At 40.7% G+C, this 17,558-nt stretch overlaps 2 protein-coding genes across 4 annotated transcripts; one reads left to right on the top strand and one right to left on the bottom strand.

The window, feature by feature from the left end:
• Window positions 1-2,225: 2,225 nt before the first annotated feature.
• LOC113529797 (homeobox protein TGIF2) lies at window positions 2,226-11,668 on the top strand. Of its 2 annotated transcripts, none has more exons than XM_034314129.2 (3): window positions 2,226-2,348; window positions 6,145-6,401; window positions 7,485-11,668. In XM_034314129.2, exons 2-3 carry the CDS (start codon window positions 6,186-6,188, stop codon window positions 8,409-8,411), a joined length of 1,143 nt encoding a protein of 380 aa, XP_034170020.2. In that variant the 5' UTR covers window positions 2,226-2,348; window positions 6,145-6,185; the 3' UTR covers window positions 8,412-11,668. The 2 variants fall into 2 exon arrangements, with proteins under 2 accessions (XP_034170020.2, XP_026775065.2); XM_026919264.3 differs by having other exon boundaries at window positions 2,313-2,637.
• Window positions 11,669-12,468: 800 nt separating this feature from the next.
• On the bottom strand, window positions 12,469-17,495 carry myl9b (myosin, light chain 9b, regulatory). Of its 2 annotated transcripts, none has more exons than XM_026919278.3 (4): window positions 17,363-17,495; window positions 13,997-14,198; window positions 13,632-13,793; window positions 12,469-13,113 (listed from the first exon to the last, which is right to left on the bottom strand). In XM_026919278.3, exons 2-4 carry the CDS (start codon window positions 14,178-14,180, stop codon window positions 12,938-12,940), a joined length of 522 nt encoding a protein of 173 aa, XP_026775079.1. In that variant the 5' UTR covers window positions 14,181-14,198; window positions 17,363-17,495; the 3' UTR covers window positions 12,469-12,937. The 2 variants fall into 2 exon arrangements, with proteins under 2 accessions (XP_026775079.1, XP_026775090.1); XM_026919289.3 differs by having other exon boundaries at window positions 13,997-14,215; window positions 17,363-17,463.
• Between the last annotated feature and the right edge of the window lie 63 nt (window positions 17,496-17,558).

Genomic DNA, 17,558 nt, shown 5'->3' with positions numbered 1-17,558 from the left:
GACTTGCAGCACAATTTTGTTAGGCTACAGCCAAGCTGGGTTAAGGGAAGCCCAAATGGTGACCCTGTACTGACCCTGCACCCTGCACTCGGCCGTAAGTGTACACTTCTACCTGGTTTTCATCAGCCTAACCTGGGGGGGAAAAAAAAAAAAAAAAAAAAAAAGAGCTAGGCTTGCTCTCAATACTTTGTCTTTCTCTGGCTATGTTTCTCTTTTAAATCCATTTGGTTATACTACAGGGGCTATAAGAGGGGTCAAGGAGGGCTCAACATTCAATGCAAGCGTCTGTAGCAAAAAATGAGAATTATTATAATAATTGATATTTTATGAGACAAGCACATATTTTACTGACTAGGATTTGTTAGATATATCTAATGCTATATAAATTTTAGGCTGTGTATGTCAGGGTCTTTTGTTTTAGTAAGAAATACAATAAAACAGACTTAAGTTAACCAAAAGATGTTTATTGGCTTCTTGTTTTTGCTCTATACTTAAGTGCAAAGCTTTCAAACCACAGTAACACAACAGCAAAGGATATGATCAATCTCACTTCAAGCACACCTGTATGAGTGTCACACACACACACACACACACAGAGCAGCACTGCAGTACTACACCTGACTATTAACTATCATGACTTTTTAATTATTGTCAATTTGTAATTTATATAGCCACAGTGAGGTAGTGTGAAAATGTAGGCCTTTCCTCCTCTTTAAGCTTTAGCATTTTGGAACCTTCTCTTTGGCTTGTAATAAAGTTTCAGTCTAAACTGTAATTAAACTAAGGTTCAGCAATCAGCAGTACTGATTGATGAAGCAGAATTTAAATTTGAGAATGATCTCTGTTAAGTAGCCATTAGAGTGTGACTTTTGCCATTTCAGAGTTGCTAGATTGGGTAGTTTTACCATATTTTTGGCATGAGTAGAGCAGAGTGGAGTGTTTTATTGTCATTCTTGGTATAAAGTACACAGAACAAAATAACCTTCTTCAAGGCCTTGGAGCAGTATATTACAGAAAAGTGATGACATGCATTATAATCACCACACAACATGTAGTGCAAATCAGAAAAAGTTACAGTGCACCATGATACAAGACAATACACTGAGCAATAAATGCAACACAATGAGCACAACACAACAGTTGTGACAGCTGCAGGCATGGCAGTGTGCAACATACAGCAATCACTTTAGGCTTTAGCTTTGCAAAGACCTTTGCGTGGTGGATATAATTGTATAGGAGTTCCAGTTGGGGGTGGGTCACAGTTAAACCTCCACTTCATCCTGGCCACTGTGCATCCAGCGCATTCCTGCATTTGAAAGAAAAACCAGGCGACATGACAGTCAGGTTCAACCTCCGGCCTGCTGCTCCCTAGCGGACTGTCGTGGTACTGCAGCGAGACCTGCATTACATGTTCATTTTACTGTTAAATAATCGGTAAAAGTATGTAAACAAATATTATGAACTAATTAGCTGAGCTGAGTGGTGAGTAACATTCACAGTGCTGATCCAGAAACATTTAAATTATCAGTCAAAAATAATCAGTTCGTTTGGTCGTCAACGCTACATCTGTGTAGCTTGTTTACCAGTGTCAGTTACTGTGTCAGAGTTGTAATAGATTTTAAAAGGTATGGTGAGAACAAATCTACTCTCCCAGGCACACACACACACTGAGCTTCTTTTCCCAACATTTCCACTTTTTTCCCCTCTGAAACTTCCCACTATCTGCAGCTTGAAGTAAAATCGCCTGTGCTAACGGGCTAAACCGACAGGAAGTAAACATTCCCTGCCTTCTTCACCTAAACCCTACAAGTTTTCGCGGTAGAAAGTAGTAAAGACCTGTTTTTTTTTTTTTGGTTTTTTGTTTTGTTTTTGTTTAATTAAACTATATACTATATGCAGTATTTATATAACTATAAACTATAGTCCGGTTCTAGACCGGACCTAACTGAATGAAGGCCTGACTTTGCTACATAGTTGAATTTCGACAATACTATCAACGCACTTCAAGAGAAAATATTAAGCTATTTAACAAGTTTTTATGCTAAGTTTACGTGTAGACATGTAAAAAAAAATGAATGAATGAAATCTAAGGGAAAAGAGCCATGTTCATCCCTAAATCTAATATTTAATTATTAAATGTTATGCTTCGGTTGCTAATGGAGCGAGGTTAATAGTGTTTTAAAACATTGGTAGTGATTGTTTGCCTCAGCTGGACTGTTCATTAGTCGCTGATGATGTGGAGGTGTAGGGAGCCTGAATGCGCGGCCTCTGATTGGCTGGTGCGGCTGCTGGGGGCGGGGTGAAGTGCTCTGTCACTGACACAGCGCTGGCGGAGAACGGCATTGCAGGTAAATCGGGACGCGTTTGTCAACACCATTTTTTTCTGCTTTCATTAACATGTGCGAGAAATGAAGCGGACTCGATAAGAGACAGTAACGTTGCACTGGTCCGAGTTTTTGTTTGGGGAGAAAAAGACGAACGCGGGCTGTGAAAACACCTCGCCTTGGGCAGAAGAAGCTCCCGTTGTGTGCCCGCTTTGTGGGAAGCACGCTTTTCTTCTCCGAGCAACTTCGAAAGCTGTGGATTTTTTGAAATCCTGACCCCCTATCTAACAAAGGATGAAATCTGTCAAAAGAGGTAAACTGAATTTTGTGCGAGTTTTCGGCCTCTCCGTTAGCCTTTCTTCGTAGTCGATGGATATTGAAGTTGGAGGGAATGTAGATTTTAAGAGGAATGTGGCTTTTTTGTGTGTTGAGAGTCAGTGCGGCGTGTGTTTGTGTTTGAATGTAGCTAGCTGGCTAAGCTAACTGCCTGTCTGCCTCAGAGCTGAGCATGGTGTCCATCTGCTGCTGTCCTGAAGAACAGTTGGACGTGTTTGAGGTAGCGAGTGTGTTAAGTCGGTTTTTTCAGCGTCCCTCATGAGGAAAGTAAGGCTTTTGAGCTTAAAGGTGTTAAGAAAGACCTCAATCTTCGTGTTGTGCTGTTTTTTGTCGTGTGACTAACCTGACGTGCTTTTAGTGTTACACGGGAATGTAAAAATATCCTACTCTGTGGAATATTTACACGAACTTGGGTAGCTAAGCTAGCAGGTTTGAAGCAGTGGGGAATTCCACTTTCAGGGTTTGGATATTGGACGCTGTGTGTAACGGTGACAAACTGCCAGCATTTGTTGCATGTCTGGAAAAGTTTGGCGTCGCTGGCGGCCCGCGTGTTTCACGCACTTGTACATCTACACCGTTTGCACGGTTTTTTTTTCCTCATTGTACTACAGAACCAAATCCGGATTCAGATCTCGAGGATATTAGATACTTATTGAAGGAGAAGTCATTTGGATGTAGTCTATTTGATGTGTGTGGGTCTTTAACCGCGCTAAATAAAGCGCTTTGACAGATGAGTGCTAGAACTCAGTTCATCTCCCGCAGCCACAAAACCAGCATCTCTCCTTTTTATTTCTCTCCGAGCTCCAGGTTTGATCTTCTCTGTCTCTCTCTCTCTCTCTCTCTCTCCACAAAGTAACAGCAGTGTGTGCATGTCTGCACGTCAGCAAGGCTAGCCTGGGGTATTTGTCGTCGCCACAGGCGGCAGTTTCATTTTATTTACAGTCACCGGTTGTTGGATAATAAAGTGAGACTGACGCCTGTCTGTAGCGGTTCCATCAGTGTAGCTGTAGTTAGCTAGCTGCATGTCCGGGGAGGGGGGCTGGCAGCTCGGGAAGGGTAAAGGAGCACTAAAAAGCCTCGTCCTTGCTCGAGATGGATACCACACACACACACACACACACACACACACACACACACTAAAGCCCCTCAGTACTTGAGATGGATAGCGCGCGCGCGCACACTCACACACACTCCTTTGTTGGGGAGGAACGCAGGAACTGCCACATTTCTGTCTGCTCCTGCGGGCTTCGGGTTTCACTGCGAGAAACACAGGAGTCACACTAGCCCATTTCTGCGCCATTGTTCCCCCCCCTAAACCTTTCTTTCACTGCTGTAATATTCAGCGTTTGACAAACACCATAAAACTCCACGGGCAAGTCAGTGCCTAGTTCACTGGTGTTTTTCCTCCCGAGTGCTAGCTAAAACATGCCCAGCAGTGTGTGAAGTTTAGGTCAGTCTGTGGAGACTAGTGCTCGACGCCGAGCGGGACATTTCATAGCCAACATGTCGACAAGTAACTCGTGTAGACGGTTAAGGGATTATTTTTTCCTCATTTACTGCCGGGAATGTTGAAAACAAGCAGTTGGAGATGCTAATTTTACTCAGCTTTCTCTTTCCACTCTCGACTTTCTTCATTGAATTAGTAGCTCTGAGAACAAAAGCCTCTCAGATGTTAAACATGTAGCACTGTTGTACAGATTCAGACTTCTCCACTTGTGTGTGTGTGATATATATAAAAGCTGTTTCAATTGATGCTCTAGTGTGTATGTGTTTTATTTTATATATATATATATATATATATATATATATATATATATATATATATATATATATATATATATATATACACACACACACTAGAGCCTCAAGTGAAACAGCTTTCTGGTTTGCCTTGGAGTTTGGGAAAGTGTGGAAAGGTTCAGCATGTTTGTAGCTTGTGTGGTGAATGGAGCAGAGAGAGAGGAAGTGTAGGGGGATGAAAGGGAGGAAATTAAAGAGTGGATAGATTCACTCCTACTGCTCATCTGAAGAGAACTTGCCTTGACTTAGCTAATCATTATCTCAGCCCTCAGGATGCCTGCTCCAGGCTTTTGTAAGAACCCTTATCTCGTACAATTCCGTACCAAACATTGGGCTAGTTTTAAAGTTTTTCTGTTTGGTTTTATAGCCTGAATCATTTAGGAAATTTACTCACACAAACAAAGTCCCATAATCTATAACAAAGCTTCCGTCTACAGAATTTGGATGTGTTCCCATTTCTCATCTTTGGCATATGATTAAAGAAAGTAGCATGAAAAAGTTGCAGACTGTCTGAAACCATGTTTACAAAATACAAAGTGTTGTTTAACCAAGGACAGGCTGGCAACATGCTTTCGTGGTAGAGTTACACAATTCCTGATTAAATAGGAATCACAGTTTTTGGATTTGAATATAGATCATGATTCATTGACTGATTTTGCAAAGAATAACATGTAGGCTGTATTTATCAAATTCTTACATTACAGTGGCAGAGTGTGGTAGCTACATTTTCCTAGCAGCTGTTTGAATGATGGCTCATCTGCAATTTGAATTACTGATTTACTGCACATTTGTATGACAATAGCCAAGTCCTGATCAAAATAACTGCTATTTAGTGCAGCCCTTAATTATAGTAGTGTGTCAGGAGCAGAATGGGCCCTCCCAAAGTCAAAGGGAAATGAGCAATATTAATTTTGTCTACCGGTAGCATTTCATAAGCCACTTGTGTGTGAAAATCAGTCTTGATAAACACACCGCCTAATACCTCACTGGCAGGTTTTGAGTTAGATGGCATGTGCAGCCATGACTCGCTCACCCAATTCATTTTACTCTTCACACACAGCTTAGCTTTCTGGCATTGTTTCTCCACTTTTTCCCCCTGCTGACTCACTGCACATCAAGTCTATGTGTGTGGTCGTCTGGTACAGTGTCTGTAGTCACCAGTCACAAAGTATAAGGGTAAATTTTGGTGCTGCGTTTTATGTAATGGCTGCTCGAGTGCAAGTGCTGGAGAATCAGCCCTGTTCTTGGAATTGCACTGAGTAGCTTTTTTTGATCAGTCCTATTTCAGACTACCTTATGTTTTGGGGTCGACGTTGTTAGACGTTACATGCCATGATATAGTTGAAGTATGAGCTTTCCTTTGCCAGTAATGTGTGTTTTAGATCTTCATATTACCATGTTCTTCCTTTAAATGAATTGCCACCATCCATCCATTGAAATGTAAAGCAGATCTGCTCCAAGGGAGGTCAGGCCTTTGTATGTAGATGTGAATTTGATTCACTGTTTTGTCTTGTGTGATTGTGATTCTTATGTAAAGTGTATGTTGTATAAGTGCTACTTTTAAAAATGCAGAGAAACCAAATCCTTTCCCCCAGCCCTAATTCAGCACATTTTTATGCCACATGTTTTCATTTTAGACCAATAATACCTAATGTTACCTTGGTTGGTTACCTTGTTTCCGCAGTGTTTGAAGAGGAGCACAGTGGAGAGACAGAGTTTTCTGCCATGTCAGACAGTGATCCCTGTGAGGATGATGCTTACCCACTCAATCTTTCCACCGGTGCCCGTGGAGCTTCTGCTAAGCGTCGCCGCCGGGGGAACCTGCCAAAAGAGTCTGTTCAGATTCTGAGGAGCTGGCTATATGAGCATCGTTTTAACGCTTATCCCTCTGAGCAGGAGAAGCTCAGTCTGTCAGGACAGACTAATCTCTCCATCTCTCAGGTGAGCTTTGTAATGTACTTCTCAAGGATCTTATATTAGTCTTCATATTCATATTGGTATCTTGGTACATGTTATTTCCTCAGTATTCCCAGTGTCTTTATTATAATAAACAGATAAATAGGCATTCAGCAAATATTACACACCCAGATCTATTTGCAGAAACAGCCCATAAAAACAACATGGTGTGTGATCTCAGCCATGTTCTGTCCTTGATTGTGAGTCAGGAGCGGTGGTGTTGTCAGTGTGCAGGAATGCAGGCACTGAGGCCTTTGTATTGTGGCTTTGCATTTTTCTCTCCAAACTCCATTACAGCCAGCTGTTTGAAAACCTGCAGTTTGCAGTCTGGGCACTAGAGGGCGCACACACATGCCCAAGGCTCCGTACTGATATGCAGCAGTGAGCTCTCTCTTTAGTTGGTTGTGAGTTGGACAACAAACCTAAACAATGGTTCAGTTTCATTATCATAAGGACAGAAATGACAGTAATGTGAAAATGGCACCAAGGAATGTGGCTTGGGTATGAAAGAAGTAGCCATTCTCATTCCAGTGACGAGCTGTCAAATGAGATTTCACCTGTATTATGATCATGTTTAATAACTAAATGCTGAGTCCACATGTAAGTCTTGTAACTGTAATTGTTATAGTCTTATAATGAAAAACTATAAGTTTGTATTGGTCCTCAGCAGAAATTTTAGTTTTGTAGGTAGTTTCTTTGGCTCAGCCTAGTTTGACATGGGATGCTTTGTAAAAATCTGTTTGAGGTGGGGCAAATTATTATTATTTTTTCATGCTAGAACACGTTTTGTAATATTTGTAATTGTTCTCCTCATATCCTCTGGTTTCTGTGATGCCCCAGGGGAAAAACAAATCTGCGTTTAACAAATCAGCACAAGAAGGTGCCTCTATTTGCCTGTCAATTATTTTGCCTGCTGATTCAGAAATCTCAGTCTCTGACTCAAGCATTCATGTTGTCTAACTAAGGAGGTCCACATGCGTATGTTCTTGAGGGAACTGGAGGAAGGAAGAAGGTGTATTTGTGTTAATTTTCTGAATTTTTGACTGTCTCTAATGCTGTCTTTTTCAGATCTGTAACTGGTTCATCAATGCACGGCGACGGCTGCTCCCTGACCTGCTCAGGAAGGACGGAAAGGACCCGACTCAGTTCACGATCTCCCGTCGCGCCAGCAAATCAGACAGCCGGTCAGTTGGCTCCGCCTCACCAGACCACTCCACCCCTCCACTGGTCCCGGCATCTCGCCCCTCTGTCATCCGCCCTGCCCCTGCATTGGACCTGAGCATGCTGGGTAATACAGCGACTGCCATCTTGACTGGGGCTGGCTGTTTAGTGGGATCAGGTTTAACAGGCCGAGACGGTGGTCTCCAGACCCTCGTGCAGGTGGACACTCGCGGCCTGATCAAGAAAGAAAGTGTGAATGGACCTCCTAGTGTAACTACTATTCCAGGCTCTTCTTCCAGCAGCCCAAGCCTGGGAACGATGAGTCCTACAGTGGTGCTGTTCAACACGCCGCCCCCTACACCCCCAGAGCTCTGCCCACATGACTTCAGCGACCTCAAGCTGCTCGTAGATGCAGCCTTACAGAGAGCAGCAGAGCAGGAAAACCAGAGACAGAAGGAGCAGCCTTCAACTAGAGTGCCCTGTTCTGTTCCTGTGTCTGTTTCAGGAACAGAAGCTCCAAGTAGGAACACAGAGCAGGAAAAGAGCTGTGAAAGCCTGAGCTCCAGCAGCAAATCTGACTCTGCTCCAAGCCTGCAGGAGAAGGCCATCCTTCCTGTCTCTGTGCCTGTGTTAAATGCCTCTGCTTCCGCTCTTCCTGCCAGTGAAGCGGGCGTTAGCCTGCCAGTGGTTCCACATAGAGTTGCCGGAGCAGTGAATTTTCAGCCAAATGGTGTGTGGAGTGTGGTCAGACCAGCTAGTCCACCCCCAACCAGCGTCACACACACCTGGAGCTCACAGCACACACTCCACGCTGTCAGAGAAGCAGTCAACTGAGAAAATCAAAATGACAGGTGTATGCATTTATGAAGGACAAGAAGCAACAACTGAGAAAAGGACATTCCACACAACCAAGACGTGAATGCAACACTCCTCTGCTCTGGGTTCTTGTTTGGCTGAGGTTGTCCATGACTCTTATTTACATGGCAGAAGACAGATAGTCATGTGGCTGCAATGTCAGTGTCGCCTTGACAATCTCCAGTTGTCATGGATGTGATCTGAGGGTTGCCGGACGACCAGCTAGAAACGGAACATTTCACCTGATGGTTCAGATAACCCGGTTGTAGGACATACACTAAGTTTACCTTTTATTGACACAAAGAATATGTTTTTAAAGCAGCAAGCCTTTTAAAACCTTTAAAAGACTTTTCTATTGTTTTCACTACATGAGATTTATTTACGGTCCTCTTTACCATTTCAGCACAACAGCAATTGAGAACATATGATAAGGCTCAGCTTAAAAGGGAAGTAAATCTTGTGGGTTTAAAATCCTGAACGGGGCATTTTTAGATTCGCCACAGACAGTGAACTTTCCACACAAACCCTGGCAGAGTTGTGATGTTTCTCAGTGTTATGTATCTAACTGATAGGTGAGACATTTATGGTTTATTTGCTTTTAGGACTGCCGTTAGAAGTTACACAAGTGGCCTTGCTCAGTTTTTTGCCTTAGATATTGGTTAAAGTAGGGGTAGGCGATATGGCAAAAACATCATATCACAATACTTGATGTTTACACGACTTAAATGATTTGGTTTAGCTGAAGTTCAATTGGAAACACAGTACACTAGTGAAACAGCACACCCACATTTAATCTCAGAAGAGTGTATTGTGATATGATGTAATATAAGATCTGCCAGATTTTGATATTGTTTTTGCCTGTATGCTCCAATGTCCTGGCTTAGGGCTAGATAAGTAGACTATAATGTAGCATGGCTAACTATTTTTATATATATATATATATATATATATATATATATATATATATATATATATATATATATATAATGACTCTTGAATGCTCATTGTGAACCAGCATGCTACGCTGAATGAAATGCTGATGGGTTAGATGTCAGTGTGCAGACAGGGACTTGGACTTAATCCTGCTCAGTCTAGGAGCTACACTTTAGTTTGAAAACCCCTGGCATGCTGCAGCCTTGTTTGTTTGATACCTCATTCCAGTGGCCTGAAACCACTGCAAATGGGACCACGACTTCCAAATATCATCTTTCTTTTCTGTGTTTGTGTGGTCACTCATACATTCTGCACTTTATTTCTAAGTCTCTATGTTGCCAGTACTTCAAAACATTAACCGAAGCCTTTTTTTATTGCTCAAATTGTTTTTGTTTTTTTTGTTTTTGCCTCCTCGAGCACAGTCTCTGTGTGCTAAGGTCTAAGGATGAGGGAGAGGAGACGGACGGTTGGGGAAATTGATTGCACTGCAGAGAGCATAGCTCAGCCTGATCGTTCCTCTGCAGTGACATAGCGTGAGACAGCAGCAGAGCCGCCACTGATTTCCTGAGAGACGCTCCTTCCCATCCCAAACAAGCTTTAACTTCTTTTGCTGAATTAAATGTGGAGTGTGTACGGTGCTTTAGGGGTGCAAAGAGTTAAACATTTCCATATAAGATGTCATGAATTCGTGTGTGTGTGTGTGCGCGCGTGTGCGAGTGTGCATGCGCATCAGAGACAGGCAGATGGTGTGAGACAGCAGGATTAAGGTATATGTTACATGGATCAATGTGGGGAAAGTGGAGAGCAGACACTATCAGTTTTATGTTTCAGAATCACCAGTAGTGTTTTCATATCCTTATCAGCTCATGCTATTAGCTTGTTCTTAGATTTAAATTTTATTTCATGAGCTGAAGAATACTGCAAAGCACCTTTTCATAATGCTGGTATAAAAAGGGTGCACAGGTGTGTTCACTATAGTGAAGAAGTCGAGTATAATAGCCTTGTTGACATGGGATCAATTTCAGAGCAGGACCGTGTGCCTATGAATGTGAACGATCGCTGTATTAGGGTGCTGGCATTTCTTTTAGTTTAAGCTTTGGAGCATTATAAGAGGGGTCGTTTTTTTTATCATATTTTAGTTCCTCATCATGTTTCTTATTATTTTATTGTAGTCGTTGTCGCACCATTATATGTTAGAGTCCATGTTTCTTGCCATGCCCAAGTTCCATGAAACGGTCATGTACCAGTTCTCTTTTTGTTTTTCAATGTTTTTAATGTTGTAGCTTTGTGCCTGAATGAGTTGTAGTCACTGTATTCAATGCACACCATTCTACTTTACCTCCAGTGGTGCCATTTCCTCCCCCACAATGAGTTTATATCCGCTAACTTATGTATTTGCGAAAATGTTGAAATTTTGCAAGCATCTAATGTAATGAACTAACGTGTTTTGTCTGGTTGTTTTACGGTCACGGTTCTGTTCAAGGAAGGTGGCCTCTAATCGTGACACTGTGTCCTGTTTGGGAGGTCAGCCCTCGTTTTCTGTAATATTGTAACAATTTCTATGTACTTTAATTTTTTTTTTTTTTTTTTTTTTATTGTCTGCATTGCATTCGGTCTCAGGTTAAGTCAGTCGTTCCTCTTTTAGCATAGATTTTAGCCACTGGGGAGAAAACTGAGAGTATTAGAGATCAGTAATGTGCTTTAGACCAGTGTTTGACATGTTTGTATGTCCAGCTTAGGCTCTTTGGACATGAGAAATTGGCTTAATAATATGATAACTCTGTGTAAAAACCGGTGTACCACTACATGAAAAACCACTGTGAGCTTTCCGTTAGTTACTGGGTTCCTGGAACAACAATGGGTACTGGATGTATACGTATATTTTTCAGAGATGCTCTATTTTTACACTTCTGTAGAATGACTGATGTTGATATTCTAGATACCGTGTCTATTTAGTCGAGAAGGGGTCTTGTAGATATAAAGCGCATGTCTATCGGGTCTGGTTTTTATGTATATTAAATGTGTAGCGCTCTCTCTGTCTCTCTATATATGACCAAATACTTTAAGATGGATATGAATAGTATTTGTTTCTTACATTTCCTATCAGTGTATCAAGTAAAAAAAAAAAAAAAAAAAAAGTATGGACAGTGAACTTGGCATTTGTGCCTTACCTGAGAACAAGAGAATCTTCCCAGCTTTTCTAGAAATATTTGGACTAGTCTGTGCAATATCCGCCTTAAACTTGTGATGTGTCCTCCTTCTTTTTGTACATTTCAGAGAAATAAAGTACAATTTTCATACAAGTTGAATGTGTGTGTGTGTTTTACAGCACTGGCTTTTGCTCATTACTGTGCGTGAGAGGAATTAATGGTGGGGGAATATAAATATCACTGACAGCTCCATAATAAACCAGAATTGTGCCAAAAGTTTTATAATAAGGAATCAGATTTTATTGAATAAAATAAGGAAAGTAACTGTCTCCCATTAAAAGATAAAGAAGATAAAGTGATATTTAAACTGTTGGTGTGAGGGTTGCTCATTGGTCCCAAAATGGCAGTCTGATATGTTTTTAAAAAAAAAAAAAAAATGCAGCATGCTGTTGTAGGAAAGGTTTCTTCCTCTTGCACAACAGCCGTTTGCCAACGATTGCGCTTTTTGCTTATTACAGAATGACATGACATGTATAGTTTTTATGTTTATAGTTAGGGGTCCAAGCACTCCTTTTAACTCTCTCTTGAAGTTAAGAATACAAAAAAAAAAATAATCTCTTGTCAGAAAACTTAAAGGAATCGCCTTACCTCCGACTCTTAAAGCGCTGACACTGGAGACTCCTTCCAAAAATGCTACATAACTCTTATTTTTGTGCATCTTAACGTCATTACAGGCAATGCTTAAACACACTATTAATTCTTTTAATAAAAAATTGTGTTCTGTAAAGAAGTCACTCTTGTGAAGCATAAACAGTGGACAGGGGTTTTGGAAATCTTGGTTGGGTGCATAAAATGAGGGAACTAAGCAGACGTTTTTAGCTTTTGGTCACCGTAAAAAGAGCTACAATTTTCCCTGAAGAAAGAAATAATGCCACAATTTCTTCTAAACAAGCCAGTGTTTCTATCAGTTTAATCTGACCATGTTACAGTGGTTTCCCTCTGAATTATCACACAACGTTACATGTAACAGTCTTTTTGCTGAGATGTTTACTTTTATGTTACGACTTCATATTAGCTGAACTTCACAGTAACCAACTGAACCTATTGAACGTCTGCAGAAAAAAACAAGGACACAGTTCCGTGCACTATATAATTCTTTAAGGCACATGGGCATATGAAGAGGAAAAAAAAAAAAACGAGGTATACAGTCATCACAATTTAATCTACACAAGTGCAAGTAGCCTATAATAAGAAGGACTCATTTTTGTATTTTTGTGTGGTTATACTGTAATACAGTTGTGTTTTATGTGCTTTTTACTTTACAGTAATGTGTCATTTGTTTGTCTTTTGTTCTCCCTTTATGGACACATTATTTTTGTAAGTAAAATGCACTCTGCTGCCAAGTTAAGAGTCTCTAAGGCTTTACATGTCATCCTTGTCCTTAGCCCCGTGTTTGAGGATGCGAGTGAATTCGGCATAGTTGAAGTTGCCTTTCTTGTCAATGGGAGCCTCTCGGAATAGCTCGTCCACTTCCTCATCAGTGAAGCGATCCCCCATAGTGGTCAACAGCTCTCTCAGGTGATCTTCGTGAATCACACCTGCCCAGGGGAAGTGAAGGCATTAGTGTTCTAGCGGGAGAACGCTTCAGCATACGTGCAGTGAAATTCACATTCAAGAATGCGAAATATCTAGTAATGCATTGTAAAACATGTTTAGGGGCCTAGAAAATTACTCAAAATATTTTAGAAAGTACATATTGTACACATTTTATGGAAGGATTATAAGTATTTTACTTATACTTTACTTATTTTACTTATTACTTATAAATAAGAAATTGTATGTAACACAAAATGTAAGATAAATCCAAATCATTCTAAATAATTAGAATCTAAGAAATTTTCAATCAGCATACAGCTTTTCTTTCATTTTATCTTATTTTATAAATAACAAAGATAATAAATAATAGATAATAAATAAACCCTGGGGAATGGCTGTATGATTTTGCTGCCTTTTTCAGATTTACTGAATTCCAGAAACTGTACCTGTTTAATTATAGAATTACATTCCAGACTATTCCTGATTATTGTAAAGGTTATAAAATAAAGCGTTTGCTCACCGGATCCCTCCTCATCAAAGCAGGCAAAGGCATTCCTGATCACATCCTCAGGGTCTGTTCCATTCAGACGCTCTCCAAACATGGTGAGGAACATGGTGAAGTTGATGGGACCCGGAGCTTCGCTCATCATGCCCTCCAGATAGTCATCAGATGGGTTCTTACCTGCACACATACCCAAGACAAAAGCAGGGCTTGTGAAATGGTCTGTCTATTAAGCATAATCCTGACAAATGTTTTGATCCCTCAAGCAAATAAAAACGAAGTAATGATGATGAGTTTTATGTTCATGATTTTATGATGTGTGAAGTTTGGAAATTCCACATGCTGTTATAGACCACAAACATTTTTTTCTTTCACTGACATACCCAAGGAGGCTAACATGTCATGTAGATCCTCCTTGTCAATGAATCCGTCCCTGTTCTGGTCAATCATATTGAAGGCCTCCTTGAACTCCTGGATCTGGGACTGGTCGAACATAGCAAACACATTAGACGTGGCCCTCTGTGGCCTCTTCTTTGTGGACTTCCCCTTGGCTCGTTTGCTGGACATGATGGTGGCTGACTGAACCTGGGGATGAGGTAAAGCTGTAACCGACAATGTAACGTCAAACACTAGAGCTTCTACTTGTTTTTAAATATACTTTTATGTCTAGCTATTAAAGGAAAAATCCATCCTGAACAGCTTGATAGTATTGTCCAAAACTTAATTTAGAATAAAATTCAGAGGTGACTTTTTTTTTTAGTTGAAACTTCTTTCATTGACATATTGGCCAATTTTCACTTTCCTACATTACCCTCAATGCCATTTGACTACCTGCTGACAGTGGTGCCAGTGAGAATTAGCCCTCACTTCATGTCTACCTAGAGAGTCAGAAAATGGTACATGAGAAAGAAGCTCTTGCTCTTTTTTTTAGGCACAAACTGAGAAACCTGACAATTATCCCTTATGTTTGAGGCTGTTGAAAATATTCTTCTATTAAACGCCATTGTAACTGCATTAGCAATGTCAACCAGTGACTTCTGCATGGCACACAACCACCAACTTCCCACAGCAAAAACACAGCATCAATCAAGACACTATCACCAAAATAGCTAAGCACGTCACATATATTTCAATATAAAGGGTGGAGGTTTCCTTTAATGACACAAATTTCAATATTGCGTTTATGATTGATGGGATCATGAGAAAGGAAACATGAGGGTGGTGTCATCCTGTCACACTGAGGCTTCTGGCCCTCTCTGATTGCCGACTCATGTAGCCGTGGCATGATACAAAAGCCAGGAAAGCTGACATGCAGCCACAATTCTTGCCCACATTTGAGGCAGTTAAGATGCCTGTTACTTCTTCAAGCATGTAACCAGGCCAAGCCTGTGTGTGTGTATGCATGCAGGTAATCCAGTAACTATATGCTTGATCTCACTTGAGCAGAGAAGCTATTTTGGTTTTTTTCTCAATAAAGACACACCCTGGTTCAAAGCTCAGTTTTCCTTTGTATACGAACTTGCCATGATATTTAAAAAATTATGGTTACTTTGGTTTGGTTTGGTTTTGTGTGCCTGCCTGTTCTTGTCTTACTCAACATATGACTGTCCCACTATATTTGGGTTAGGTGTTAGCAATTGGCCAATACAGGAAGCTTGCACTCTCAAAAGACAAAAAAATTCCCTGCCTACCTACGTTAGTCATTATATATGCATTCCTCTAACCATGTACTGCACAGTCACACTCCCTAACTCACTCAAAACCACAATGCTCCTTTGCATCTTCTTAACTTCTCTTCCCTCTCCCCTGTGAGACCTCATTTCCTGTGTGAATTTCAGTCCAAGGATCATGTTTCAGCTTAGTGCGACAAAAATAACTCCTCACCGAATCAATACTGCAACAATATGCACAGAGCAGCACTGCCTTTCAGAGTTGCTGTTTTGTGCTGTAAATTGTAATGAAGTGCAGTTCGTGTTGTTAGCATTCTACCTGCTTAGAGTCTGTCCTAGGACACACTCTGATGTCCTCGTTTTAATTTGGGTATAGCGTCAGTATGTCAGACAATTCTTTGAGGCAGGGGTGAGCTAGCAATGACTCATAATATAAGAGAAGACCATGAGCTACACACAGGATAATAAAGTGACTAGCACACTGTGGATGCTGTCATTTCTTTTTATACTGATGAGCAGCTGGTAAATAAGATCAGCAAATACTTATAGGATCAGCAAATGAGATTTGCATTTTCATAGGCATTAACAAGTACAATTAACACGATATGGTCCAAACAAGGAATCATGCATGCATTCTCATTTCCAAACATTCATGAACAGCCTTCATTAGATAAAGCCTCTCTGTCTATCAGCTGATGAACAAAATAAGCAAATCCATGTAAATGCCAAGTGGACATAAGCCTTATGTGATGTGCAAAATGTCCTGTGGTATTCGCAACTGTCTTTTTTTTTTTTTTTTTTTTTTTTTTTTAAAGATTATAGTGGTGGCAGCTGCAAAGTGCTGCTTTGCAACAACTGTTTTTTAAATCCCAGGTTTCTGCTCTCTTAAAAATAGACGTACTCTCCATGTGGCTGGTTTTTCCTATCATAATGCGTGGACTATTTTTTGTGTCATGACACAATCCAGCTCACTGCGTATCCCAATTTGTTTGTGTGTTGATGTGTGTGTGTGTGTGTGTGTGTGTGTGTGTGTGTGCTGGGGGGGTGGGGTGGTTCTCACACGAAATTGCAAATAAACCCATTTAAAATAAAAGTTTAAAACCAGTGAACTGGCAACTCAAAATGTCTGTATCTTTTTCTCTTTTACACATTCACAATAATCCTACCAAGACCTCCACAACTGCTGAAGACTGCATTTAGCTCTTTCATATAAAAGCTCCTAGTCTATTATTACTAGCTTAGACAAAATTCTAACTTATACTGTATGTGTATATAGATGAAGTTTAACTACTCATTGACTCAGCTTTGCTAGTACGATATTTAACTAGCTAATGATTTATTTTTGTCAGTAGATGCGCCAAAACTTCTTTTATTCTCTTTGGAGTTAGTAAGTGTTTTTGTTCTGGGAAACTGCTCCTTTACTCTCTTCTTTCAATCCCAGGTCTCTCCATATAGTCTTACAACACACAAGGCCACCTTTGTCTTAACCTCTGACCCCAGATGACAGAAGCAAGATTAGGAACAACATACTTCAGGCTACACACTGCCTGCGGGTTACAGGCAAATTCCCTCACAATGGCACTAAAAACAAACATCTTCCCAGTAGGAGACAGACGGTGAGGAATCCATCAGTCTAGTTAAAAGCATATTTGGGAACAGCTGTGTCTTTTATTACTGATAACTGGTTAATGATCTCACTACATCTTAATGTTATTATTACCATTCTATTACTGTTACTAACAATCCCACACTTTTACACTCACTATGCTGGGACACACATTCACTAAACAGAGTAGTAGTTACAGAGGCAAAACCTCAGACCAGCTCACTCTAAAGACATCAGATTTCAGCTCTGAACTCTTACGCTAACTGTAACTGACCCCAGACCAGCTTTCTCTACGCACATATCAGAACATACGTCAACATCTCCATCTATTCACTACAGCCAACAACAGCAACAGATAGTGCAGAGCAGTGCATACTGAAGCACAACCCCACTGAACACAGCCTTTTCTATCCTCCTGAATTAACAAAATAGCAAAACAAAAAAAAAAACCCAAAAAGAAACTCCCTGCTCACCTTGGCTTTAGGTGATGAAGTGAACGGCCGACTAAGCTTTGTCTGTGGGACAGAGGGATAGAGGCAGTTACTCTGTACAAAAGTTTGTTTAAAGCATCAGCTTAGTAATACACCCCTCCCATTTCTCTCCTGGCCAATCAGGGGTCCTGGTTTACCCACAAGGGGCAGAGCACAAGCAGGCATTTAGCCATATAAG

The sequence above is a fragment of the Pangasianodon hypophthalmus genome, chromosome 2 (genome assembly GCF_027358585.1).
Source record: "Pangasianodon hypophthalmus isolate fPanHyp1 chromosome 2, fPanHyp1.pri, whole genome shotgun sequence".
NCBI classification, from domain to species: Eukaryota; Metazoa; Chordata; class Actinopteri; order Siluriformes; family Pangasiidae; genus Pangasianodon; species Pangasianodon hypophthalmus.
Note: the sequence above shows the minus strand (reverse complement) of the source record. Positions and strands in the feature narration are given on the sequence as shown.

Bases quoted from the DNA above. Each gene is read 5' to 3' on its own strand.
- LOC113529797 (XM_026919264.3), top strand. The intron at 6,402-7,484 runs GTGAGCTTTGTA...TGTCTTTTTCAG, and splicing joins CTAATCTCTCCATCTCTCAG to ATCTGTAACTGGTTCATCAA.
- myl9b (XM_026919278.3), bottom strand. From the start codon at position 14,180: ATGTCCAGCAAACGAGCCAAGGGGAAGTCCACAAAGAAGAGGCCACAG. The intron at 13,794-13,996 runs GTATGTCAGTGA...GTATGTGTGCAG, and splicing joins TGACATGTTAGCCTCCTTGG to GTAAGAACCCATCTGATGAC. The intron at 13,114-13,631 runs GTGAGCAAACGC...TCCCCTGGGCAG, and splicing joins CTTTGATGAGGAGGGATCCG to GTGTGATTCACGAAGATCAC.